The sequence below is a fragment of the Lithobates pipiens genome, unplaced genomic scaffold (genome assembly GCF_037356315.1).
Source record: "Lithobates pipiens isolate NorthernLeopardFrog02 unplaced genomic scaffold, aLitPip1_a1.2 Scaffold_3, whole genome shotgun sequence".
In the NCBI taxonomy this organism is placed as follows: domain Eukaryota; kingdom Metazoa; phylum Chordata; class Amphibia; order Anura; family Ranidae; genus Lithobates; species Lithobates pipiens.
The window spans coordinates 179581970-179599594 of record NW_027507790.1 but is presented as its reverse complement, the minus strand read 5'-3'; the positions used below and the strand labels follow the sequence as shown (position 1 = coordinate 179599594).

The 17625-nt window shown below is 41.7% G+C and overlaps 1 protein-coding gene across 4 annotated transcripts in view; it reads right to left on the bottom strand.

The window, feature by feature from the left end:
* Positions 1–17625, bottom strand: part of IQGAP2 (IQ motif containing GTPase activating protein 2) — a 401604-nt gene that overhangs the window by 84873 nt on the left and 299106 nt on the right. For all 4 annotated transcript variants that reach the window (XM_077462564.1, XM_077462563.1, XM_077462566.1 and 1 more), the window contains one exon: positions 1168–1258. In XM_077462564.1, coding sequence (XP_077318690.1) covers positions 1168–1258 — 91 coding nt within the window. The remainder of the gene's footprint in view (positions 1–1167; positions 1259–17625) is intronic.

Genomic DNA, 17625 nt, shown 5'->3' with positions numbered 1-17625 from the left:
TTATCCTGCTATGACCTCTGACGGACACCCAACTCTCTGACACTGGGTCCTACAATGCACCCCAGAATTCTTTAGTAGTCTTCAGATTTCATAATGCCATGCGCACGGTCAATACATCCAGTGCCTGAGGCAGCAAAGCAACCCCCAAAACATCAGTGAACCTCCACCATGTTTTACTGTAGGGGATGCATTGTTTTCTTTGAAGGCCTCATTTCTTTTCTTGTGAAATATTGGTTTAAATATTCGACCAGTTCAACCACATCTATAAGTCCATATCCATTAATCATCAATTTCAAATAGTGACAATGCCATGAGAGTGTTCATTAGCAAAGATGAGAAAATGGTGTTTATAGAAAGCAAAAAAAGCAATCCAAATAAGGGTCCTGATAAAGACACCACAGTGACTTCACATATGCTTTGTAGAGTGAAGAAACATGCCCGACCACCAGGATAATAATGCGTTTACCAGATGGAGAAGTGTAATGAGCATATAACCTGAAGCATGTATTTATGGACATTGTAGCACACTGGATCAGAATCTTGCACTAAGATCGGTATTCACATGTTCCACAGGAAAATTTCTCCAATAATTGCTTGAAAAAAATAAATAAATAAAAAGACTCCTCTGCTGCCACTTCCAGATGTGGTTGAACTGGTCGATATATAGATACAATCTTTCACCAATTTAACTTGGTGCCAATGTCATTTCAACATTGTCAGCACCTGTTAGTTGATACAGGTGAGTTTATTTAGAAATTACAATAGCATCACAAACTTGGAATGCAATTCTTTCTTACAATTATGAGAAGGAGACAAAAGTTTTGTCCAGTCCATTTTTGGAGTTTTGCGTGGAAAGCGTCAGATTTTCCTTTTTGTTTCTCCCCTTTTTGTGTCATACCAATAAAAACTAAAGAAATAAACATGAGAATGCCTAAACATTTGTAATTGCAACAATTTTCTGGGCAAAGCTGTATAGATCTGAAAAGGATAATACAATTACATCGTTACTGTATATTTTCAAATGTGAAGTAGCCACCCGTTGGGCATTGTGGGAGGGGGAGGGGGATGAGCACTATGCTGTACTAGATAAAACGTATTACAGCAACTCCTATTTATTAGGATACTGAAAGAGTAGACTCAGAATTCAGCAGCATTGAGTTTACATACCTCTAAGTGCATCTTGTGTGTCCTGATTGGCATCAATGACTCCCTTCTGTATTTCATCTACCCAGAGAGCGGCTGATTCATCTTTGGAATCCTGAAAAAAATAAAAAATAAAAAATTGTAAAGATCACAAATTCTGATACACAATTATGATACCATGACATTAAATAAATGGATCAGACCACAATAATCCTATATTTCAGTTTTTAAATAATGGTAGGGGGAGGGAGTTCAAACCACTCATAAGCTTCTATCTGGGAACTGTATGTCCAATTAAAAAAAAGGTCCAACTCCATTTACTTGTGACAAATGTTAAAATAGTGTCACGCTCTCGCCTATGCGGCGCTCCAGCCCCCCCCTATCAAAAATTAAAAGTCAGCAGCTACAAATACTGTAGCTGCTGACTTTTAATGTTAGGACACTTACCTGTTCAGGGATCCAGCGATGTTGGCACCCCAGCCGATTTTTCGGCTTGTGTGCTGCCCCCGCCATTCCTTGTAAAAGGAACCGGCAGTGAAGCCTTGTGGCTTCACAGCTAGTTCCCTGCTGTGCAGGCGCGAAGCGCTTTCTGAATGGCCCAACAGAGGTGGAAGGAGGAGGGGGCCGAACGTCCAGGGGACCTTGCCATGGTGAGGTCTCTCTGAAGTGTGGATGGTACCTGTCAAAAACAGGTACCCGCTCCCCCCCCCCCCCCACCCCGAAAATGTGCCAAATGTGGCAGCAGAGTGGGGAGGAAGCAAACAAGCGGAGCAGCCCCTTTTGGGTGGCGCTCCACTTTAAGGTGGGTATTGGTTGTCCAAGCTAAATTTATTGGATCCGCCCGTTTGTCATGGCCACAATAGCACTAACTCTCTCACTTGGACATTTACAGTTGTTCATATTACATTATAGAGAATGCAGAAGAAAAATTAAGATTCCACATTCTGCAGTGCGACACTATTGTAGGGTTTGATTGTCTAAAGTAAACCTGTCATGGGAAATATATTGAGAGTGTCATTACTGATCTCCAGAAAATGCTAGCTGCTAGAACAAGTATGTAAATCAGGAAAGCTGGAAAAGACAGACAGAATTTATTATCTGCATACTTGATCTGGGGAAAGTATGCTCTGTCACATGCAAGCCAGACCCTGAACAGGGTAGATTGATCACAGCTGACAGTAATGTTTTCCGTGCTCTCACCAAATGCATCAGTTTTAGTAAACGTGGTGTTTACTGAGGGCAGCAAATCAAGGAAGCCAAGAATTAAGTGCCACCCTGCACTCAACCCGCATAGGTTGGACTTGGACTTGTGTCTTTTTTCAACCTCACCTTTTATGTAAAAAGACTTCCAAGGGGTTACAATGCCCAGTGGTAAACTGTGGCTATCGGGTGGGAGGGGGACCTATTAGAGAGGTCATTAAGGCACAGCCTGCAGTCTAGAAGTCATCAGGATCATCACTAGTCACAGACCCCCTTTGTTTTTTATCTGTAGTTAGATTAATAATAATAAAAAAAAAATTGCAATGTCTGCTCAGTTAAAAGCTAATAAAAATGTCTGGAGTTTGTAGTTCTGCAAATAAGCTACAGTGTAAAGTATTTCTTTAATCCCCGCTAGCGGCCGAAAAAGGGTTAAAACCGCCAGTGGTATACCCGCGCTGCCCCATTAATTTTCAATGGGTAGGAACGGTTTAGGAACTTTTTTCAAGGTCCTGATAGCGCACCGCTCCAGTGTGAAAGCCCTCCAGCTTTCAAACTGGAGTGAAAGGGGTCGTTTTTTTCAGGCGCTATTTTTAGCGCTGTGGCGCCTGAAAACCTCCCCAGTACGAAAGGGGCCTTAGAATCAACTCCAGACCTTTTACCTGCTTAATTGATGAAGAAATAACGAAGGCGTAGCCCACACCTGGCCATGAAACAGCTTTTGAATAAATTGTCCAATTACTTTGGTCCCTTGAAAAAGGGGGTGGCTATTCTTAAAGTGGTTGTAAACCCTTACAAACCACTTTGACCTACAGGTAAGCCTAGATTAATATGCCGCGAGTGTCGGCTCCCGTGCGCATGCGCGATGTCATCGAGACCCGGCAGTCACTCCGGGATACATGGCAGCGACGAAGAGGAAGACGGAGGAACGCTTCGGGGGCTTCGTTCTCAGGTAAGTTATTCATAATGAGCTAGTATGCTATGCATACTAGCTCATTATGCCTTTGCCTTACAGGGTGTGTTTTATAGTTTTATTTTTTTTTGCCTTTACTTCCTCTTTAAGAGCTGTAATTCATAAATCCTTCCTCTGATTTGGATGTACATACCCTCAAATTAAACCTGAGAGTGTGCACTGTCAGCCCATAGCCATTATATAACTGTAGCTTGAATATGTTCTGGTAAATAACTGAAAAAAACAAAAACTGTGCCCTTGTCCAAATATATATGGACCAAACTGTAAACGGTATACATATATATATATATATATATATATATATATATATATATTGAGATAGAGATTATATATATATATATATATATATATATAAAATATAATATATGGATGAGCTGGCACAATTTCCCAAAACATGTGCATCCCTTTCGCAGATGCGCGCCAGTGCCATCAATGGCACCCCAATGCAGCATGCTATCATGTGCAGAGATGCATGGTAACAGTGTACCATATGGGAGATTTACTAAAACTGGAGAGTGCACTTTGGTGCAGCTGTGCATAGAACCCAATCAGCTTCCAGGCTTTAGCTTAGATTCACAATGCTGCAGAATTGAAATTGTGCGAGTTCAGCTGAACTCGCACAATTTCATACCCGCATGTCAGTCTGATTTTGGTGGCAATTTCAGAGACATCTGTGCGGGTTCCTGCACAGATGTCTATTGAAATCACACCCCAAGTCGCCAAAAGTAGAACGAATTTTGGGAATCGTTGCAGCGTCCAAGTCGCACTGATTCGGATGGGCCCATTGCCGGCAATAGCTGCCGATTTGGCATGTGATTTGACATGTCACATGCCAAATTGCATCAATGTGAACCTGGGCTTCTTGTCAAGGCCTAAATTAATAACTTGAATTTAGAAGCCGATTTACTAACATTGGAATCTGGTACAGTTGTGCATGGTAGCCAATCACTCACTTGGTGTGCAATTAACCACTTACAGACTGTCCGCCATCGCTATACGACGGCACTTTGAAGAGGAAGATCGTTGGTATGACCGCAGCTAGCTGCCATAACCTCGGTATCCTCTTCTTCAGCGGGCGGTCTGCTTTCAGATAAAAGTGATCTCTGTGGTGGATTTGCAACAAAAACGCTTTTATCTGCGACGGGAGAAGGCCCCCCATCTCCCGCTGCGCTCCAGTGTCCGTTGCCGCTTACCGGAGCCGCCGGCGGAGGTGACCGCATCCTCTAATCTCTGTAGTATGGAGCCGAGTGAGGGGAAGATGGCCCCCACCCGGCTCCACACCATTGCAGGGCGGAATCGACGTCAAAACGTCACTTCCGCCCATAGCTCTTAAAGCAACATTTATTTCTTTGCACACATTTTTTTTTATTATTGCATTTTGGTGTAAATATGAGATCTGAATTCTTTTTGACCCCAGATCTCATATTTAAGAGGTCCTGACATGTTTTTTTCTATTACCCGGGATGTTTACATTCCTTGCAGTAGGAATAAAAGTGACACTTTTTTTTTTTTTAAAAGAACAGTTTAAAAAAAAAAAAAAAAAAAAGGTAGAATAAGAAAAAAAATATATAATATTTTTAAAATATGCCCCATCCCGCCGAGCATACGTGAGTAGCGCCCGCATATGAAAACGGTGTTCAAGAATGAGAGCAATAATTCTAGCCCTAGACCTCCTCTAACTTTTGAAGCGTAACATGTTGGGTATCAACTTACGTGGCGTAACATTATCTTTTTCTAATCTAAAATTGGGCTAACTATTTTAAATTAAAAAAAAAAAAAAGTAGATTTTCCCAAAAAAGTGTGCTTGTAAGACCGCTGCACAAATACGGTGTGACAAAAAGTCCACCATTTTATTCTCTAGGGTGTTAGAAAAAAATAAATCTATACAGTTAACACTGCCAGGTACCACGGAGAGATCTTGGGTTCCCCATGATGTGTAGTTGAGTCCCTGAAGACCCCCCCCCCCCCCCCCCCACCTCTCCATCCAGCCAGCTATTTTGGCAAATATTCTGAGGAGCATTTTTACAACAGTTGTACAATAAATAGTTGAAACTGCTTTTATTGTGCATAATTGACAATTTTGTATTACACTATGTGTGTACATTTTCTGTATAAAGGACTAGGCAGTTATTAAAATGTTATCATCCACATTGTCAAATCTCATTTTGGTTTCTGTCTTTACATGCTAACAAATGTCCTTTTTGTTTCCAAGCTTGTTAATAGTGGAATAATTGGACACACAGAGAACTGGGTACTTTATTGCTGGCAGTCTGTAAAGTGTTGCTGGAGGCTTTCCAGAGCCAGGAAAAAGCACTTATTATCTGTAAACAGCAACATAAAAAAAAGAAACATACCGAGACAAAATATCGTGACTAATTTGTGATTTACACATCACACAGAAAGACAATGCACAAAGCGAATATCAAAGCACAAATCTACATTAAAATATACTAAATGACCCATTTATGTTATTATGTTGCCTAGAATGTGCTAGTAATACAATGGAAATTCATTACAAATAAGTGACCTAAATATAGATTTAAAGTTTAACTTCAGTTTTTTTCTTTGTTTAAGGGTTAAAACCCGTGTTAGCCATCCCATTGGAAAAATTTGTTCTCGCTTTGTGTCTCTGCAATAGAATCCTAACAATCCTAGAAGATCTAACCTTTCTCCACCCTACTAAACAAAAGATACTTCTCTTGTTCTTTGGGTCTACATTGGAGAGATTTTGCTCATTTCTTCTCAGTGATCACACAATAGGGAGAAATGTTCCCAAAAGTGGGGAAAATCATGCACTTTCAATCATGTGAAAAGTTGTCTGGTTCCCACAGAGGGGAGAGATTTTTCTTCTTTCCCATCTGAAACACTGCTAGAAAGGAAGTGAAGAAAATCTCACTCATGAAGACACAGATGGCCATAAAACTCTCACATCCTATTCCTTCTCCACTCAAAATGGTCTACTTTAGAGGAAAACTCCAGTGTAGTTACTCTTAGTTACTGCTATGTTTACATTAAAGTGACCCTGTCATTAGGATCACAAACCCTGTCAATCACAGTGCATGTAGGGGGGAGCCAATATTCGATAAACCCATTATTGGATATTCAAGTAATGGATAGCTGCAGCAGTAGAAGATTACAACACGGCAGAGTTTTAACACGCAGGGTTGCCAGAAAGTAATTGTGCTCTTCTTTTAGCACTTTTTCACACATGCATAGAAAATAGGCAGTTGGGTCATGTTTTTAATGCTTCCCGAACACCTATCAATCAGACACAGAATTGTTATAATAAGGAGCAGATGGAGGTGGTCACAATGTAGCGTTACTTCCCGTTACTGAGAGGCAAAAATAGTGCTGCAGAGTTTGGCAGGCAATGCTTTACAACTGTCCCTATTCACTTCTATTGAAAACGCACCACAACGCACCCACTTCAACCCCAGAAGGTTTTGCCCCCTTAATGACCAGGCCATTTTTTTTGCGATACGGCATTTTGTTACTTTAACAGTACCGAAATAAAATTGATGCCCCTTTTTCCCCACAAATAGAGCTTTCTTTTGGTGATATATATATATATATATATATATATATATATATATATATATATATATATATATATATATATAATTTCTTCATCAATTTAGGCCAATACGTATTCTGCTACATATTTTTGTAGTGTACATTGATTGGTTTGCACAAAATTAATAGTGTGTACAAAATAGGGCATACATTTATGGCATTTTTATTTATTTATTCATTTTATACTTGTAATGGCAGCAATCAGTGATTTTTAGCAGGACTGCGGCGAACAGATCGGACACCTAGCTGAAACTTTTTTGGGAACCAGTGACATTATTACAGTGATCAGTGCTAAAAATATGCACTGACACTGTATAAATGACACTGGCAGGGAAGGGGTTAACATCAGGGGCGATCAAAGGGTTAAATGTATTCCCCAATTGTGCTTTCTTACTGTGTGGGGGGGAGTGGGCTCACTGCATGGACACTGATCAGTGTTCCTGATTAGCAGAAACACTAGATCACAGTGTCCATGCCTGACAGTCTGCTTGTTTACATAGGCAAACAGTTCTGTCTCTGTGGGGAGCAATCGCAGGTGGCTGGCGGACATCATGTCCGCCGGACCCGCTAATTGGCTCCCCCTGTGGCCAATCAGCGCGCAATTTCGGCTCCAGAGGCGTGCGCCCTCCCAGTGGCTATTAACAAAATCATGTACAGGTACGTGATTTCGCACAATAGAACCGCCTTGCCGCAGTATATGTATGGCAGGCAGTCTGGAAGTGGCTAACGCACAGTAAATGCACCTATGGCACTTGCAGTGTGGTTGCAAAGCGTCAAACGTGATCATTTCCCATTTTAGCCTTGTTAAAAAAAAAAAACACATGGGGCGTTTGAGAAGTGTTGACTGACGAAACATGAATTCCTGTAAAACACATCCTAAGTGCGCATTAATGTGCTTTTAGGCTGTTTTAAAATGCAACGCAAGTGTGAAAGAGCCAATGAGGTGACTGGCATGATCATAATGACAGTCACTCTGAAAAGGTACAGAAAGCAGTGGTTTAAATATCTCCAATATATCGGTACATTGCTTATAGGCTACCAACCTATTTTTCTCTATAACCATAATCTTCTAGCCTACCCAACTATACGTTTGTATTACTGGTCATCATAGCTTTTGTGGTTACTTGTGTATTGTATGCATACATATATTCATTCGTACAATTGTCTGTGTCTTGATATTCTCATTCTCTAATAAAAATGTTTACAGCAGTGGACAGCGTACTCGGGTTATAACACTACATTTAATTCTAAGCACTACCTGTTCTGCTCAGAATTCACGGTTCTCAAATCCGATATTATTTCCGATCAATGACTCCCCCTAGCCCCAATTCCTGCCTACTTTTTGTATGTTCAGATCCTTTAGAGACCACAATCATTAGCATGTCCCAAGCTCAACTCCATTTGCCCAAATAAACTCCACATCAACTCCATTATGGCTGTGTTTAGCTAAAGTGGAATTAAAGGCAAAACTGTTATTCCTTTGGATAGAGGGAGGTTTAGTAGCCCTATCGATTTTTTGGTGTGTTCTACTGAGATTTCCCTTCACTCCATGTCCAATAGCCAAAACAGGAAGTAGGAGGAAATCCCTGGTTGCCACCAGGGTTACCAGATCTAGTGTCCCGATTGGAAGATTTGCGATGTCTTAAGCCTTATACACAGGATTGGATTTTTGGCAGGGAATTGTGTGATGACAGACTGTTGGCCTAAAATCTGACCGTTAGTACACTCCATCAGACAATTGTTGGCCAACTTTCCGCCAACAAATGTTGGATGGCAGGCTAGTAAATTTTTGGCGGACTACGGTCTGTTGTCAGATTTTTCTATCGTGTACACAAGTCCGTCACACAAAAGTGACAGACTTCAAAGTACAAACCCGCATGCTTAGAATCAATTCTCAAACAGGACATTAGCAGAAGGTGCCCAAAGGGTGGTGCTGAAGATCTGACATTCCTTGTAGTACGTCACTACGTTTATTTGTTGGCCAACAATTGTGTACCATTTGTATGCAATACAAGTTCCTGGCCAACGTCCTTCGGACAAAAGTCTGACTTGGCTTTTATGGCCAACAATCCGATCGTGTGTACGAGACTTTACTGTTCAATCTCAGATTTAGTATTTTTACTTTTTACCTTCCCTTTCAATGATACCAGTAAAAAGGACAATAGGAGAGGTTGAATATCCCTAATGAGGCACAGACAGCAATAAAAACCTGACAGGTATTCTAATTCTTCCCTACTCCATTCAAATAAAAAAAAATGCAAACAGTTTCCCATAAACTTTACCCTACATAGACCAGAGAAGTTAAAATTGACCCACTAATATCAAACAGGAGGTGACCACCACAATTCACTCTGCAGCTATTGTACAAAAACAAAGAAACATAGCTCAAGTACAGAAGCAAAGCTAGGTACACAAGGTCCAAAATCAGAGGAAAATGGTCAGTCTGGCAGTTACCTGCCAATATTCAGCCCATGTGTACAGCTTCTTGTCCAACAGAAGCTGTTCTCAAGACTGGCTTCTGTCGAACGAGCATGCTGAAAAACCAGCAGCTGATTGACATCTGTTTGCTGCAAGTGCTAACCGATGTGTCATGGCTGGGAGGTAGTCCCCCTGTCAAAACACAATAGCACAGCAGGGAAGATTACTGTACTAACACCGCATAGTTAGTACTGCAACCTCCACTGGGTTGAACGGAAAAAAAACTTCCTTTGTGTACTAGGCTCAACCATAGCGACTAGGTTCCTTTAAGCCCTCGTTCACATTGAAGCACTTTGTCATGCAATTAGAAAGGTCAAATCGCATGACAAGTCGCACCCTTTTGCCGGCAATGCCACCGTCCCAAACGGTGCGACGCAAACTTTGAGGTGCCGCACCAATTTGGAAAGGTAGTTCCTGCGCTACTTTTGCCAATTTCAGGTGCGACTTCAAAAGACATCCGTGCATGAAGCTGCACAGAGGTCTTTCACGTCGCACATGAAGTAAAGGTGTGTTTAGTTTTAAGTGGTTGTAAACCTCATATGCAGTTCCCAAAGACATGCACCATTTTATAGTTTGTTCCGTAAAAATCCAAAGCGCTGTATGTCTACCTCAGGATTTTCACTTATGCGCAGTGGGCGGAAGAGTCAAGATATCACTGGCCCCACCTCCCAGCAGGGAGTGATGTGTGCGCTCACTTCCAGCACCGTGTGCACTGCTAAGCCGGCGCTAGTGTGCGAGTGTACAGCTGAGAGGTGGGGCTAGTAATGTTATGACTCCACCTCTTGAGTCCTACCCGTGAACCGGAAATTTTAAGAGAGCTGTGAGGCTTAGGCTGGCAATACACGGAGCAGCACATTTTTTCCTGCAAGAAATTCCCTCAATTCCCCATCAACACAGACCATGATGCGAGAATCCCTTCTGCCAGACAATTGTCTGCTCCTGGCGGGGGTGGGAAGTAGAAGCTGTCCCCACCTGAAAAAGTCAGTGATTATTGCTAGTGGCTATAGCAGCTGCTAGCGAAAAATCACAGGTAAAAACACAGCACGCTGGTTGTACCACCGTTGATTGATCAACTTGGTACATTCAGGCCGCCCATACACGGTTCGAATCTTGGCTTGGTCGGTAGAGATTTGACCCGTGTGTGGCCTACCTTAGAGATGAAAAAACTGGAGGTAAAAATACAGCACTTTAGATTCTTACAGAACAAGCTATAAAATGGTGCATGTATTTGAGAACGGATGCATATGTAGTTTATAACCACTTTAATGAACGCATTAGGTAAACTTTGACCTATATATTAAGGACATTGGAATGAGCCATCATTGTGCAATTAAATATTTACCTGCTTTCAGTTCCCCAGTATTATGACTCAGCCTGGTCTTTATGGCTTTTCAAATTAAACAGTTCCAATGTAAAACTTTATAATGAGCGTACATGTGATTTAAGTAAAATAAAAAGTTGTCATGATGCTTTGTGCATTGCAAATAAAGCTAATCTATGAATTGAGAAATCCCAAGGAGTCAGTGAATGAGCTCACTGATCAGTCATACAGGGTGAGAGGAACTCTCATAGCGAGGGGAATTCAACTGCAGCTTCGGGAAACCATGCCTGGATTTCATCATATACAAGTCACAGTGCATGTACATGCACGGGTCTGTTCATTATCACTGCTGAGCATGGAAAACGTATGATGTAATGTATACTTCCTTTCAGTGGCGGCTGATGCTCTATTTCTTGGGGCCAATCCCCCCAATTCCTCGATCGTCAGCCCACCTGCCCCGCAGTGCTCTGCTCCCCGTACCAACCCTCACGTGCTTCTAAAAGAAAAAAAAAATCCCCATTGGAATCCATGCACCCTGCATGTAGATTAGGGGCCGGACGCATGCATTAGGGGGGCGGCCTGCGCCCATTATGGACGGGCCGCCACTGCTCAATACATATCATGGCTATCAGCATATACTTAATATCCCAGCAAGTCATCAAAACAGAAGCTGTGTTAAAGTGAACCTGAATTCAAAAAGTGATATTTCTTTATAGCAGTGGTTCTCAACCTCAGTCCTCAAGTACCCCCAACAGGCCATGTTTGCAAGTTTTCCTTTATCTTGCACAGGTGCTTTAAAGTGGTTGTAAACCCTTACAGACCACTTTTACCTACAGGTAAGCCTAGATTAAAGCTTAGCCATAGGTGCAAGAAATATCTCCTAAACCTACACGGTTTAGGAGATACTTGCAAAAGACAGGCACCGATGTCTAGACAGCGGTGTGCAGGCGCCGATAGTGCCGCTAGTGGCGGCTCCCGTGCGCATGCACGGGAGAGATGTCATCGGCTCCGGCCAATCACAGCGCCGGAGCCGCGATACCCAGAATGAAGATGGACGCTTCATTGAAGAGGGGACAGCATTGACATGGCAGGCTCCTGTGTCAGGTAAGTGACACATAATGGGATACTATGCGATGCATAGTACTCCATTATGCTTTACCTTTGCAGGGAAACAAAGAGGAAGTAAAACCCATCGGGGTTTACTTCCTCTTTAAATTAGAGTCAATGGCTTGGTATTTTGGACAGCTATTTTTCTAAGAGAAATTCCCAAAACATGGCTGGGGGGGTTTGTCACGAGGCAATCGCAGCAAACCACATTGAGCAAAGTAGAGGTCGACCGATATGGGTTTTTCTCTGGCCGATGCCGATATTTAGAAATCATGGCGGCCGATAGCCGATATATGATGCCGATTTTTTTGGGCTGATATGTTAGGCCAATTTTATTTTATTTATTTATTTTTTTCCTTTTTTATTATTATTATTTTTTTTTTAATCCCCCTTGATCTAACACACCTTTCCCACTGGGGCGTTTTTCAGGCGCTTTTGGGCTAAAAATAGCGCATGTAAAGTGCCTGCAAAATGGCTCCCCTGCAGTCTGTGTGAAAGACAGAGTGCTTTCACACTGAGGCAATGCGCTGGCAGGATCTTAAAAAAAAAGTCCTGCAAGCAGCACGTTTGGAGTGGTGTATACCGCTCCTCCACCACTCCTGCCCATTGATATGAATGGGCACCACTGCCGAAGCGCATGCGATGCGATTTGGCAGCAGTGCTTCATGGGCGCATTTAACCTCTTCCTTGGCCGCTAGCTAGGTTATATGTACCCCACTAGCAGCCAAATAGCACCGCTAAAATGGGTGGTAAAGAGACGCTAAAACTTGCGTTTTACCATCAACGCCTGCCCGCTCCAGTGTGAAAGCAGTCTTCATAAGTGATACAGAAAATTTCTTACATTTAAACATTTATTAAACAAAACAAACCTCCAATCAGTTTACTTGTATGTATGATTTAGATAAAAAAAAAAAACAACAACCTATATATTAAATAAAAACAGGTAGTCAAAACTTTTGGACGAAAAAAATAAAATGGGCTAACTTTACTGTTTTTATTTTATTTTTTAAATAGTGTATTTTTTTCCCAAAAAAATGCATTTGAAAGACCTCTGTGCAAATGCCGTGTGACATAAAATATTGCAACAAACGCTATTTTATTCCCTAGGATCTCTGCTAAAAAAATATATATATAATTTTTGGGGGGGTCTAAGTGATTTTCTGGCAGAAAATACGGGATTTTTACTTGTAAGCAACAAGTATCAGAAAAGATTTAGTCTTTAAATGGTTAAACTGAGAACTTCTACACATGGAGATGACTTCATTCATTCAAATGTAAACATTGTATCTTTCTGTTCTTTTCTTGGCAGCCTGCCCAGAGAGGAGGAAAGTCGTTTCTATGACGACTCAGGCAATTTACACTGACTTCTATTACAGAAGTCATTTCAAAGTCCCCCTGTAGTTCTAAATCGGCTTTTTATCAGCACAATTGGCCGATGTCGATTATTTAAAAAAACGGCAAATATCGGCCGATATATCGGTCGACCTCTAGAGCAAAGCTCGTCGCTCAAAAGGAGCACCTGCACCTTTTTGGACGACAATTTTGCGCATGGCGGATTGCCGTACAACAATCGCAGGTAAAAATCTATTTTTTTGTGCTAATAAAAATGACACGTGTGCTGCATTTTACCAGCATTGCAGTGCGATTTGGAATTACGGGCAGATCTTGCGATTCCGTCCACAATCCCAAATAGTTGATGTGATGGACTACAATACTGTAACCACTAGAGGACTTTAGCCTTAATGTGTTTGCTGTTAAAATGCAGGTGGTCTAGTTTAAAAAGACACCCACATTGTATTTATGATAGTAGTAGTATGCATGACTTTTGATCTTCACATATTCAGTTGAAGGAACGTTAAAAACGGATAAATCTAAATTACTTTTTTTACTTGAGGCCTAAAAGCATTTTTTATAGTTTATTAGCATTTTTTTCCGCTTTAGCTTTTTTTTTTTTTAAACCAATTTTTTTTTTTTTAAACAATGGATCAAAAGTGATGTTTTTGAGCGTTTATCAACGATTATCAGAGGTAGAGCGTTTTTACAGCTGAAAAACATCTCTCAGAACCCACTAGTTTTGTTTTTTACTGCTCAGAACTGCCGATAACAGCCTATGTGTGCATAGACACATTGGATAACATAATGGAGAGTTTAATGACTGTAGAAAAAAATGTCTACTGCCAAAAACAGCTGCTGTAAAAATGTCCAAAAATGTCCAGTGTGCATGAGGCCTTAGGGCCGGTGCACACAGCGATGCGCGGCGAGGAGTCTCCGACTTGCCTCGCCGCGACTTGCACGGACCTCAGCGGCGACTTGCAGAGGACTTCTGTATAGAAGTCAATGCAAGTCGCCCCCGAAGTCGCCCCAAAGTAGTACAGGAACCTTTTTTCTGAGTCGGAGCGACTCGAGTCGCTCCTCTCAGAACGGTTCCATTGTACAGAATGGGGGCGACTTGCGGGAGCGAGGCGAGGCGAGCCGTGTCGCCTCGCCTCGCGCCGCAGTGTGAACCGGCCCCTAAAGTTTTTTTTTTATTTCATTCATTTTGTGAATCATTTTTTTTCAGTGTCCCATTAAAAACAAAAAAACACACATGCAAACATTGAAAAAAGAAGCACCTTCTGCTCAAAATGCAATGCAGACATTTACATTACATGTTTGGAAACGAAAGGAAAAGTGTTTGGAGGTCTTTTGTCATTTTGCGTGCAATAAGCCAATTTGTCTGGCAAGCCAAACAGGTCTCCGCATCCTTCAATTGTCTGCAGCTATGTGATGACAGACGTGTTCTATTCTGGTTCTGGAAACTCCAGGAGTTATAGTCAAGGAAATGTACAGTACTCTCCAAGTAGAGTTTACTTGTAATTTCTGTGTAACTGGAAAAAACTTACACGCTGCTATGTGAAAACCTAAAATAAATGATAATGTGAACAACTGCAACCACTAGGGAGCGCACCCAAAACACTAACATATATGTAATATTAAAAATAAATAATGGTGCGCTTATTCACTAAATTAATATGCAATAATTGATAACGCCAAGTGTGTGTTAAGCCTCATACACACTATCAGATTTTTTCCTTCAGATTTACCAAAACCATATAATATGAGGTCAAACCTTAGGAGTTTCAATGTGTATGCAATCAGGCAGGCCCTTGCACTACATGGTTTTGGTAAATCTGAAGACAAAAATCAGCAGAAAATCTGATAGTGTGTATGGGGCTTAATACAAAAACACAAAATGGATACAGTTGGAATAAAGTGAATGCAAACCGTCATTAAAATGAATAAAGAGTCCAAATACAAAATAAAAATAAAAATCAAGTGCACAAATATAATAGGGATGACTAATCAGTCCAGTATAAATCACTTAAACAAAAGTAGGGATCAGAGAAAAAAACACCCCCAGTATATGTATAGATTGGCTCACCTCCAGGTATGAACAAAAGGTCAGATAAACCTCAATGGATAGCTGTGGGAAACCCAGCTGGTACGTCTGAAAAGACACCCTCCAGTGCTATGCCTCTATGGTGAAAAGCTACTCCAGAAATGATCATAGGGTCAGAGAAACATCAGATCCCCACTGTAGATTACAACAGAACTTTATGGGCTCACTCCAGTAACATGCCTCTTGTATAGCCATCACTCAGAGAGAACAAAAGATATTCATAGTTCAATATTGGCAATTAAAAATATAATTTTTTTTCAATAACTGCTTATACGAGAAGATAACATCTGCAGTAAAGGTAGGGGCAAGTGACACACTCGCCTCCTCACCACACTTCCGTTCTCGATGGACACCGGAAGTGACACCACACAGCTCTACTCGATGTGTTGCCTCACTGATCATGTGACTTCCTCAGGGGCAGTCAAGTGATCAGTGACACAATGCGTCAGATTGAGCCTTGTGATGTCACTTCCGGTGTCCATCGAGAACAGAAGTGCGGTGAGGAGGTGAGTGTGTCGCTGCCCCTACCTTTACTGTGAATGTTATCTTACTTCTCATATAAGCAATTATTCAATCACTGTATTCATTCAGAAAAAGGGGCCGGTTAAATATTCACCAGCCCCTTTCCCCGCTCTTGAGAGGAGGGAAGCTGGCAGCACTGCAGGGGGAGACTGGAAGAAGGGTGAATCGGCACAGCACAGGGTGATTAGGGTGTGCCCAGGCACCCCCAGCACACCCTGTGCACACACCTATGATAATGATAATTGGGTAAGATTTGGCTCTTTCACCACCTGTCTTCTACATATTTATTTCAGGTACTTCCAGTGCCTTGATAAAGTATTTATACCCCCTTGACATTTTCTGCATATTGTCATGTTACAACCAAAAACATCAATTCATTTTATTGGGTTTTTATGTGATGGACCAACACAAAGTGGCACATAATTGTTAAGTGGAAGGAAAATGATAAATGGTTTTCAACATTTTTTCACAAATAAATATGTGAAAGGTGTAGTGTGCATATGTATTCAGCCACGAGTCAATACTTTGGAGAACCAAAACAATTACAGCTGCAAGTCTTTTTGACTATGTCTCTACCAACTTTGCACAACTACAGAGTGACATTTTTGCAAAATTGCTCAAGCTGTCAGATTGGATGGAGAGTGTCTGAACAGCAATTTTCAAGTCTTGCCACAGATTCTCAATTATAATGGTCCATTCAAAATTCAGACCTAAATCCAACACACGAATGTACTTTTGATCGAAACCATTCCATTGTAGCTCTGGCTGTCTATTTAGGTTTGTTGTCCTGCTGGAAGGTGAAACTCTGCCCCAGTCTCAAGTCTTTTTAAGACTAAGCCCTTGTACACACGGTCGGAGATTCCGATGGAATGTGTCCTATCGGACCGTTTTGTCTGTGGTCTGCATTGGACTGTTTCCGTCGGAATATCTGACGGACCAAGTTTTCCAACTTGCCGGTAAAATTGTCAGACAAAATGCTCCTATCAGACATACTCCAATCATGTGTAGCCTACTCCGACGGACAAAGTGCCACGCATGCTCAGATCAAATTCCTAGACCAAAGCTATTGGCTACTAGCCTGAACGTAGTCCCGTCGTAACGAAATAACGTCATCACGTTATGTACAATCGGATTTTCCGACAACTTGGTCCGACCGTGTGTATGCAACATCATTTCCGGACCTCTTCCGTAATTAATCCGTCGGAATTACTCTGACGGATTTGGTTGTCGGAATCTCCGACCGTGTGTACAAGGGCTAACAGGTTTTCTTCTAAGATTGCCCTGTATTTGGCTCCATCCATCTTCCCATCAACTGATCAACTTCTACGTCACTGCTGAAGAAAAGCAGTTCCATTTTGGTCTCATCTGACCAGAGCACTTTCTACCACGTTTGCCATCTCCCCCACATGGCTTCTCACAAACGGGACTTCTTATGGCTTTATTTCAACAATCAATTTCTTCTTGCCACTCTTCCATAAAGGCCAGATTGGTGGAGTGTACAACGAATAGATTCTCCCACCTGCGCTGTGGATCTCTGCAGCTCCTGCAAAGTTACCATGGGCTTCTTGGCTGCTTCCCTGATTAATGCTCTCCTTGCCCAGCCTGTCAGTTTAGGTGGATGGCCATGTCTTGGTAGTTTGTAGTTGTACCACAATCTTTCAATTTTTGGATGATGGATTGAACAGTGCTCCGTGAGATGTTCAAAGCTTGGGATATTTTTTTATAACCTAACCCTGCTTTAAACTTCTCTACAACTTTACCCCTGAGCTGTCTGGTGTGTTCCTTGGCCTTCATGATGTTGCTTTTTCACCAAGATTCTTTAACAAACATCTGAGGGCTTCACAAAACAGCTGTATATATACTGAGATTATG